The sequence below is a fragment of the Brassica oleracea genome, chromosome C4 (genome assembly GCF_000695525.1).
Source record: "Brassica oleracea var. oleracea cultivar TO1000 chromosome C4, BOL, whole genome shotgun sequence".
Classification (NCBI taxonomy): Eukaryota; Viridiplantae; Streptophyta; class Magnoliopsida; order Brassicales; family Brassicaceae; genus Brassica; species Brassica oleracea.
In genome coordinates, this window is record NC_027751.1 from 53,663,325 (window position 1) to 53,673,823 (window position 10,499).

At 37.0% G+C, this 10,499-nt stretch overlaps 3 protein-coding genes across 5 annotated transcripts; 1 reads left to right on the top strand and 2 right to left on the bottom strand.

Annotated features, from left to right (window-relative positions):
* Window positions 1-31: 31 nt before the first annotated feature.
* Window positions 32-820, bottom strand: LOC106339729 (WD repeat-containing protein 89 homolog; the record flags this gene model as incomplete). Of its 2 annotated transcripts, XM_013778590.1 has the most annotated exon segments (4): window positions 32-142; window positions 217-291; window positions 382-577; window positions 663-820. In XM_013778590.1, coding segments are annotated over 4 exon segments (498 nt in total), but the record flags the coding sequence as incomplete, so codon positions are not given.
* A 3,361-nt stretch (window positions 821-4,181) lies between these two features.
* On the top strand, window positions 4,182-4,845 carry LOC106340199 (glutaredoxin-C13). Its single transcript, XM_013779071.1, has one exon. The coding sequence runs from the start codon at window positions 4,267-4,269 to the stop codon at window positions 4,582-4,584; it is 318 nt and encodes a 105-aa protein (XP_013634525.1). The 5' UTR covers window positions 4,182-4,266; the 3' UTR covers window positions 4,585-4,845.
* Window positions 4,846-8,199: 3,354 nt separating this feature from the next.
* LOC106342721 (tubby-like F-box protein 3) lies at window positions 8,200-10,303 on the bottom strand. 2 transcript variants are annotated; one of them, XM_013781736.1, is made up of 4 exons: window positions 9,538-10,303; window positions 9,315-9,456; window positions 9,071-9,250; window positions 8,200-8,976 (listed from the first exon to the last, which is right to left on the bottom strand). In XM_013781736.1, the coding sequence occupies exons 1-4, from the start codon at window positions 9,944-9,946 to the stop codon at window positions 8,514-8,516; spliced, it is 1,194 nt and encodes a 397-aa protein (XP_013637190.1). In that variant the 5' UTR covers window positions 9,947-10,303; the 3' UTR covers window positions 8,200-8,513. The 2 variants fall into 2 exon arrangements, with proteins under 2 accessions (XP_013637190.1, XP_013637189.1); XM_013781735.1 differs by having other exon boundaries at window positions 9,315-9,459; window positions 9,538-10,301.
* Window positions 10,304-10,499: the final 196 nt, after the last annotated feature.

Here is a 10,499-nt window from a genome sequence, read left to right on the forward strand (position 1 = left end):
AATTTTAAAAAAAAAAAAAAAAAAAACTTACAGAATCGAGATGGTCATCGTCGTTGATATCACCTTCAGTGTTGAAGAGACAAATCAAACCGTCAACAGAGGCAGAAACAAGTTTGTTCCGATTGTTAGGAACAAAGTGTACCTTGCAATTACACAATTTTAACAACAAATAAAAGAGATGCAAAGCAAGAAAGAGACTTAAATCGAAACACAAACCTGAGTGACGTCGTCCATGTGGGATTCCTGTAAACAAGCAACTTGCTTAGAGTTTCTCCAGTCCCAAAGACAAACCTGCTCCTTGCATCCAGCAGCGAGGAGATGATCTCCAAAGGAGAAGCTAAAAACCTCTTGACCATTATCAGAAGCATCAATACACGCTACCTGCTGGAAAGAGCGCGTGTCCCAAGATCTGATGGTACCATCCGAGGAGCAAGAGTGAAGAAGGTCCGATGAAAACGCTATTTGATTCACTGTATCCGTGTGTCCTTTGAATTCCCCGTAGTACTGAGCTGTCACCGGCGAGTACAGCTTAACGGTGTTGGTCGACAAGGACACCGCGATTGCTGTCCAATCCACTCTGTCAAAAAGTAAAGTAGAAAAGGATCTCTCTCAGTTTTGGTTTTGGTTTTGGTTTTAAAAAGAGGAAGATTTGCTTTGCTTACTTTGGGACAATCTGGAAGACGTAGTCAGAGCCGAAGTTGGTCGGAATTGAGTTCTTCAGACCAAATCTCTGAGCTTGACGATTTTGCTGCGACTCCACCTCCACCTCCACCTCCATCTCCCGACCCACTCGACTCGAGTTTGTTTGTTAGGGTTTACTAAAATGATGAACACCTCTTTCTCCCTACTAAACCTCAGGGCCCATTTATGACCCAACAGTTCTTTTTTTGCGTTTAGTAGTTTACACTGGATCCGCTTTGTCTTTTGCATTTTCTGACAAACGTCATGGCCCATTCTATGCCTTTGTTTTTGGACATTTATTGACGCTTTTTTTTTTTCCTTTTAATATAATTATATTTATTCATTCAACCCGAAACATCGGAAAATCAGATCTGGTTACAAGTCCATTTTGAACAAAAGTTCCTAAATCAAACTATTACAAAACTAGCTTCGCCCGCTTACTAAACCCGGCACATTCCGCTAAATCTTTAGGAATCGGTTGTCGTTTTCAAAATCTTTAGGAATCCTGGATATATTACTTAATTATCAGCGGATCATATGGAGCAGCTATAATGTAATATATAACAAAGTTTTTCAATTATAAAATAAAGTTTTTAGCTACACCAAAAAAATAAGTTCTTAGTTACACCAAAAAAATAAAGTTCTTAGAGCGAACCAAAAATGAATATGGTTTTAGCAATTTATCTTCTGCAATTGGAGAAAAGGAGTATCTACGTAGTATATAACTAATTATATATAATATGCTAACAGTATCGATTACATCAAAGAGAATAAAGCACATGAAAAGCTACTAAACAATCGGAAAAGCAAAGCAAGAATATGAAGCAGCAGAGATGACTCATGTGCGTCCGGCAAGAGAGACAAAGACTAGAAGAAAGAAGGAATATTTTTTTACTTACAAAAGAATTAAAGAATATTTGTCTTTGGCAAGTTGGTGTTAGCGGAATCACAGTGTCCTATGCTATCGACAATGCATATATATATATATATATATATTCTCACCGAAAGCTCGAATCTTCTTCTCACAAAGATTCAATCATCATCAATGAAGATATGTTTACCAGAATCGTTTTAGATTATAAATTGACAACTTCTTCGTTCTTTCTTCTAGGGTGAGGGGGTGTCTACGATACTAGCTTCTACCATATATGCTGATTTTTATGTCCCCACATATCGTTTGCAAGTATCATCCTAGTTTTCTTACGAAATTGGTTTGAATACTCAAAATTATAACATATTGTTTGATTTCTCTTCGTTTTCCTGTAGTCTGATTTGATTATTTTTAACGTGTACGGAATCCTAATAGGACCTCCATCCATTAGCAGTATCTAAAATAATAATATTATTAACGTGTACGGAATCCTAAGAGCATCATTAATACTATCACCCCATTTAGGGTGCTTAATTTTTTTTTTTTGGTTTTCTCTCTGATTAAAAAAAAAAACGAACCAATCGTGGTCGGCACGTGTCATTGGGGTCCGCGAATAGTGCAAGCACCTAGTGCTTGTGATGCTTAATTAAACACTCCTCTTTCTTCTTCTTCTTCTCTTTCCTTTTTTTTTAATTTAAAAAAAATCTAAGCACCCTACAAGCACCCTTGGTTAATGGTGCTCTAAGAGCATGATTAACTCGGGGTTCTTAGGAAGGAGTTCTTAGCGGAAGTTAAGAAACTATTTCTTAACTTTTAAGTAAAAAAGCTAAGAACCGGTTCTTAAATAGGAACTTTAAAAACCGGTTCTTAACTTTTGTAGTTAAAAAACAGTTTCTTAACTTCCGTTAAGAACCCCACTTTAAGAACCACAGGGTGAGGTTCTTAACGGAATATAAGAACCCGTCTCTTAACTTTTAACTAAAAAAACTAAGAACCGGTTCTTAAATAAGAGTTTTAAGAGCCGGTTCTTAACTTTTTTTAGTTAAAAGTTAAGAGATGGTTCTTATATTCCGCTAAGAACCCTACTCTAAGAACCCCCCCAATAATCATGCTCTAAAGTGTAGTTTCTTATCACCAAAATAATAATATTATAACATTATATACTTATATAATTCAATTTTAATTATTTTTAGAAAATTGAGTTATGGATGAAAGACACATAGCATTAGAGATGAATGAGAAATTCTTAAAATTGAGAAAAAGAAGATACGTTGTAATTTTCTCTCCAATTTTTTTTTTCATTTTCTTATAGAGTTTAGATACTTTTTACAAACCCCTTTGGAATTGTTCTATATATATATATATATTAATGTATTATATAGTGTATTATATCAAAGGTATTCTACATCATTGTAACAATTGCTTGCAGGCTTGCCAGCAAAAACCTAGCTTGTTGCAAACAGTTACATTACTAAAGTCTCAACAATTTTATTTTCTCTGCCATTTTCTGTTTTCTTATTAATATTATGGGTGAAGAACTCTTGGATTAATAACACCCTCCTTTAATGCTGCATGCCGGCTGCCCTAACGTGATTAACCCCCCTCCCCCTCCAAAATGCAATCATGCATATCGTTTTATAATCACTTTTTGATTCTTAAGTCTTAACCCTAAACTTAACGCGGGCCTGGCCATGCAGAACATTCACGCATATTTATGACACTTTCACTCGCATTGTAAATATTATTTACGAGTAAACCCACTAGGCCTGGGCATTTTAACTTGCATCCGAAAAATCCGAACCGGAACCGGCCTAAAAATACTCGATCCAAAACCGAACTGAATATTTACAAGTACTTTTGGGTTCAAAATTTTTTTATCCGAAAGAACTAGAACCGAAAGGAACCGACCAGAATAGACCTGGAGCCGAAAAGAACCGATCCTAATAGACCCGATCCGATAAGAACCAATTTTTACCAGACTAAAAAACATTTATATCCAAAACTATGATTTTTTGTTTGTATTTTGTATATATTGACTTATGATTTAGTTGAAATATCTTTTGTTAACAATATTTGTTATTATTTTATAAAATTTTTAAGTAATATAAAGTTTTAAAATGTTAAATTTAGAGTTTAATTTTTTTTAAAAAAAAATTATTAGTAGTTTAGTTTAAGTTATTTTGTAAAGTTTTAGATATATATGACAAATATCGACTAAATTTGATGGAGTTTGGGTATTTCATGTTTTTATCAGGTCCTAAATACCCAAATCCGATACGGATCCGGAAATTACATGTATTTTACAAGTATTTTAATTATAGATCTGAACCGATCTGGATCCGAAAAAAAAAACGATCCGGATCCAAACCAAAAATTTACAAATATCTATTGGATCTAAATATATAGGACCGAACCTAAAAGGAACCGGTCCGAACCTGACCCGAATATCGAAGACCGAACGCCGAGCCCTAACACCCACCCACAAAAGGGTGAAATAAATAACAATGTTCGAATCGTATTCGAGAACAACTAATTAATATTGTTAAATGACGATGTATATAAAAGAAATAAAAAGAATCCAAAGACTCACTCACGAACTTGCTATATATAGCACTAAAGATTTCATGCATTTTACAAACTCAAATCATACAAAACAAAACAAACATCGACCAATAAAGGCTAAAAGCTTAATTCACAAAACAAACATCGATATTATGGACAAGGTGATGAGAATGTCGTCAGAGAAAGGAGTGGTGATCTTCACGAAGAGCTCATGTTGTCTCTGCTACACCGTTCAGATCCTGTTCCGTGACCTTAGGGTTCAACCAACGATCCACGAGATCGACAACGATCCAGACTGCCGCGAAATCGAGAAGGCTCTCCTCCGTATTGGCTGTTCCACGGCGGTGCCAGCTGTCTTCGTAGGTGGCAAGCTCGTTGGTTCCACCAATGAAGTCATGTCCCTTCACCTTAGTGGTTCTCTCGTCCCCTTGATCAAACCCTATCAGTCCCTCCTTTACCAGGCCAATTGAACCAACTCGATCGAGATCCTTCATATAATTAATCTTATTATCTAGCCAGTGACAATAAAAGTTCTTATAGCTTGAGTGTGAGCTCGACTCATACTAGCTACTAGATAGAAATCGGATGAGTTCTTCTTCTGAAATTCATCATATGTGTCTTCTATTGTTTAGCATCTTCCTGTTTTACTCTAGTTAATCAACTGGTGTATGTTGATGTACGTATGTGTCTCTGTTTAATTATATATGCTAATGAAAAGAGTATTCAAAATATGTTTATTTTCTTTCATTTGTTTTTGTTTGACATTATTTTTTTGGATCTCCAATATTGAAAAGACTTTCCATACTTTTAACAACGAGAGATATTCCAACCGAACGACATGGACAAGCTTGCATGTTCTGAAAATACTAGCTTACTTGTGGATTTTAACCATGAAGGCGGCTTATAAAGAAGAACACTGTGTGATATGTTAACCAAGAAGGCGGCTCCAGAATTTTAATTCGAACGTAAGTCAACTAACATGTTAAAATGAAGTATACACTCTGTTATATTAGAGTATTCACAAAATACAAGGGATAATTTGTTGTTGTAACATTCTTGCCATTACAAATATATGTATATATATATATATTTTTTTTTTTTTTTGTAGTCACAGAAAGAAAATATGGAAGAGAAAAGTGAAAAACGTCTCTCTTTCCAAAAAAAATTCTCTTTCAGTTATTATTGAAATACCCAAACACCAAATAACTCATATTTATTAGTTATATAAAAAAAAAATATATATATATATATAATTATAAATTTTAAATAATAAGATATTTGAGAAACTTAATTATATGGATTTACTCCCAATCCCAATCCCACTGCTGCTGATGCTTTTATATTATGTCTGTAATCAATTTATATTTCATCTATGACCAATTGATATATCAACGTTTCGTTTCATAGTGCATCCTGGATATATTTGAATATTATAGAACACTTAGCACCCCTTCATCATTTTAATGACGTGAATAAATAATTGTTCCCACATTATCTGATATATTATATATATAGACTATCAAAATTTCCCTTAAGTTACCACGATTGTCAATACTTTAAAGTTGTCGTCGAACCAGAAGCGTGTAAAAGCTTACAATATAGACCTTTAAGTTTTCATGAAAATATGATTCGCTCTTGAATGAAAAAGGTAATAAAGTAGAAGGGGCTTTACAAGATGTGTGGGACAACTTTTCTTGAACTCCAACTACTTGGGATCGTGGGAGTTGGAGGGGAATCTCATCGGGAGTTGTATAAGACGTGTACGAAGTAAGAACCACATCCACATTCACTTGTTGTCGCTGTTATAAGATCCAAGATTCTTTGACCGGCGCGTGAGAAAAGCATACCCCTCTAGGCTACATATTCGTATCCAAAAAGAAGAAGATATATATAGAGTTATAGAGAACCTCTATGATTACTTGAGAAAATGGTCCCTTTTTGCTTTTTTAAAGAGTGACGAAGCTCATGCAAATACTATTATAATTCACCAAAGTGGAATAATATCACATTCGGTTTCAGTTTAATTTTTATTCGTGCTTAATAGAACAAAATTGTACGTTTATGTGTATGTTCTGGATACGAGTCGGTTAAATCATCCAAATTAGTTTTTAGCTTGTGTGAATTTGTTTTTTTTCTTTTTTTGATGTATGTGACACTTTCCAAACATAACAATGATTCACCTAAAACAGCTTAAGTTAAGCGTTTTTATCACTTTCTGATAAAAATTTCAGTTCAGTAAAAATGAAGATGCAATATATAGTACGCAATGTTCTGCACTTGTGCGCATTCTAGATATAGGTGGCTAGTTGATAGCGAACAATGTGAGATGGAAGAGAGCTGAGCATAAGACATAAACACAAAATAAAACTCAGAAGTTCACTTAGACCGCTTAAACAGTGAGAGCCCTACGTTAGTTCAATTAGAATTGATTAATTGTTTACTTTATTATGGCTTGAACAATAAGAGCCGTAATCTTTAATTAGTACTATAAGAGAGACGTAATTCACATCACACATGCGAAATGTGGTACGGCATATCTCAACGAGATCACAAATAAAAATTCGAACATTATAAGGACATGCATGTTGAGTGAAAATGACTGAACCAAACGGGATAAACAATCTAAGAACGTAAAATATCCACAACACAAAAAATACTATACTACCAGAGCTGATCCTGAAGAAAACCAATAGAAGTTTAGCTAGGTTTTCAGCCTTAATTCATTTTTAAGTAGTCTAGTGGTTAATGTAGTTGCTTTATGTAAGCAAGGTGATCTCCATTTCATAAACAGATGTTTTTCTTTTCAATACTAATATGGTCTTTAATAAATGGGTTTTAATTTCTTAGTTGCTTTCTATCCTTGACATTTTCAGGACCGGTAATACATCTTCACTAGAATAATAATATATGTTTCAAAATCCTGATCACACGAGATAGTTACCTAAATGCTATAAAAAGTACTCTGACGCTAGACAAACGAGAGATTCTGCGTTAGGAGAGCAAAACAAACATTGGGTTAATTTGCGCTTTTGAATTAAGCCCACACATGATTACGTCTTTGTTCCAAACTTCCAATTATGCTTTTGAATTAAGCCCACACATATCACTTAAGTTGTAGTAAGTAGTAACATAGTTGACCAATGAACCCAAATGCTTTTGAAAATCCCTAAACCCACATACTTGGAATGCTTCATGGCTCTCTAAAAGCATAATATCACTGGGCTTGAGAAAAAAAACCATTTACCCTCATCTTTGTTTGCGTCTCCACTTAACGAATTCAGACGACTTCTAATGTTACTTTTTGACCATTTGGTGGAGAGAATGGAGATGAGAGGAAAAGTAGTTGCAGCTCTCTCTCTCTCTCTCTGTCTCTCTCTCGTGCTCAACCATTAGCCCTTGGAGAAGCTTTGTTGCTATCTATCCTCCGTTTGTTTTCGTTTCCTTTTCAATAAAGTTATCTCCATTCTACCAACAAACTTTGCTATATAATAAGAACCCCTCCTGTCTTCATGCATTCACACAAGATTACTGAATTAGAGGTTTCTTCCACATCTTGACCAGACTCTTGAAGACTTGTCATGGGACCTGGAGGACCCGGTGGACCAGGAGGGCCCGGACCTGGATGGGGACCAGGACCAGGAGGACCCGGACCTGGATGGGGACCAGGATTTGGAGGATCAGGGATCTTTCCACCAATTGGTGGGTTCTTTGCTGGATTTTCAGACATGATATGTTCCTGGTAAAGACATTATATCTGGTTCATTGTTATTTGTATTTGTATGAGAGTTAAAAGGGGTTGATGATAGATATGTTTGTTGAGTCTTTCTTGCAGTCTATCTTGTCTCTGCTGCTGCTGGCTTCTACGAGATTGCTTTGGAGGGCCGCCACCACCACCACCAGCACCTCCATTTCTTCCTTCTTATTATTGATCGCTCGCCGGAGTCTTATCACAAGAAAGAGCGTAGCTTCTCCTGTAGATGATAATTGTTATCCATGTTAATATTAAGAACTTCAGAGGGAAAAATCTTATATATATATTTGGTCTCAGAAATATTAAACATTGTCTGGATTACATTTTCAAAAAAATACCAAAAAACATTGAGAATAAAAATATCAGAGGGATGAAATCATATAGTCCGGAACTACAATCACTAAAGATACAACGGAATAACAACAACAAACACAGTCTACTGTCATCGTTTTTGAGTCTCTCTCTCTCTCTCTCTCTCTCTCTCCTTGTATGGACTTTGCCAAGGCTTTTGAAACTAATATGTACAGTACACACACACACACACACTTCTTAGACAATGAGAGGGCCAAAGCAAAGCCATATTTCTCTCTCTTTCAACATGATGATACAACAACTAAATAACCCTGGCGGCTGCGGGTGGGGTGGGGTTCATTCACATGCTATCTTGGTGTCGAAGCTGCTAAGGCAAATGGTGAAGGCCTGGAAGGCAGAGATAGGGTACTGGAAATCCATAGTGAACACATCTTTGCCTACCTTCCCAAACTGGAGAATCACGTTCTCGTGCTCAGGTCCAGCAGGTCCGTTCTCAGGAGCTGCTACGAGCTGGAAGTTTTTGACGGAAGCAACAGTGACTCGGCCATTGAAGTTGAGGCACCAGCACTGGAGCTGTTCGTGCCATCTGGGGGCTTTGTTCTTGAGGACAAGCAGGCCTTCCTTTTGAGCAGGCTGGGGGAGACTCTCTGAACGAACTGATTTAGACCTGAAGAAGGAGAATGAGGGGAACATATCGAGATTGCTGTGGACAAGTTCCGTCTGAGTTGGAGCTGTTCCTCCAGGTTCGACTGCTGATGCAGGGATGGCATCCATTACACACTGCATCCTCCTGGGTCCTCTGGTACAACAACAAGGGAAAGCCATTATTACTAGAGAGCAACAATATTTTTTTTATTTTCTCTCAATAAAAAGAAAGGAAGATAAGCGCTTACCTGGAGCCCAAGACGTTAAGCTCATAAGAGATATGTGAGACAGGATAGTTGCCAGAGGGAACTCTGGGGCTAACTTGTTTCAAAGAGAGAAGTCTGGTAGAACGGGTTCTGGTAAGCTGAGCTCCAGGATTGGTGGGCTGAGCATCGTAGACAGTGAACTTGGTCCCAAGAAAGTTAGACCTGAAAAAAGGAAAGTCAGTGAGAAAGATGATGATGATGATGATATATGAAAAAGGAGGCAGACCTAAGCTTTCCGAGGTAGGAAGAGCTTCCTCTGGAGACATCAACAGAGTTTAAGGAGATGATGTAGTCAGTGCAAGTTGGCCTCCGAAACCTCTTGGCAGCAAGAAGGAACTTTCCATCATCATTAGAAGCAGAAGCAGCTGCTGCTGAAGAAGAAGAGAGCAAACTCTTCAGTGTTATTATTATTCACAAACAAACAAAGAAGAAGAGTGTTTAATATTGACCTTGGTTGAGGCCGAGGTAGAGATGGTAAGTTTGATTGGTGCGGTTTCGGATGATATAGCACTGAACAAGCGAAGATCCTCTGGGACCGGGCTGTTTGAGGGAGATTGGGAAAGTGAGTTTGGAGGAAAGTTGAGGAACTTTGACGATCTCTTTGACGAGATCACGCCAGTTCCTGCAGACACCAGCGCAGGCAACAACATTCTTCCTAGAGGGCCACGTGTCTTCCGAAGCCTCGATCCTCATGAGAACATCCCTCAGGAGCTCAGGGGGCATCGTAGCCCAGCAGCTCTGCTTGAAAGCATCGACACAAGAGTCCTGAACCACGCGCTGAGACCTCGATCTACCAAACCCGAATCCTTTCCTCCCAAGCTCTCCCCGCATCTCCTGTATCAGACTCTTCAACGACATCCTCTTCTTCTTCTCCTATCCTATTTTTTATCTAATCCTTCTTTCCAATTCAGATCTAAGAATCCCAAAAACCACTGCAGCTATGGGAAACTAAGGAATTAAAAAAAAAAAAAAAAAACTTTTATGGATTGCTTCACTTCCCACGCGGCACGGGGATGGATTGAGCTGACTGAGCAACAATAGAATCCGGATCGAACTTGGTCAGTCTCAGATTCGGGTTTCGATATCGACAACACTCACAAACCAAATGCCTTTCTTACTGCAGCAGAAGAAGCGGTCAGCTGAAATGGATTTAGGGTTTGGCCCTCGACGGCGGAGTGAATATATGTATGTGTGTCTGTTAGTTATTATCCTATCGCCTCCCTCTCTTTTTTATTTTATTTTATTTATATTTAATTGTTATTATGGTCTATTTAATTTTTAGCTAAATTTGGCAACAAATAAATACATTTGCATCCCTAGCACATAACGTGTGTATTTTTATTTATGTTCTTCTATGAATTTATCTTCTTTTTTTAGTTGTAGTTTTTTTTTTTTTTTTTTTTTTTAAAAA

Excerpts from the sequence above, each read along its gene's own strand:
- LOC106340199 (XM_013779071.1), top strand. The coding sequence starts at position 4,267 with ATGGACAAGGTGATGAGAATGTCGTCAGAGAAAGGAGTGGTGATCTTC.
- LOC106342721 (XM_013781735.1), bottom strand. The coding sequence starts at position 9,946 with ATGTCGTTGAAGAGTCTGATACAGGAGATGCGGGGAGAGCTTGGGAGG. Across the intron at positions 9,460-9,537 it reads CTACCTCGGCCTCAACCAAG|CAGCAGCTGCTTCTGCTTCT; the intron begins GTCAATATTAAA and ends CTTCTTCTTCAG. Across the intron at positions 8,977-9,070 it reads CTTAACGTCTTGGGCTCCAG|AGGACCCAGGAGGATGCAGT; the intron begins GTAAGCGCTTAT and ends TTGTTGTACCAG.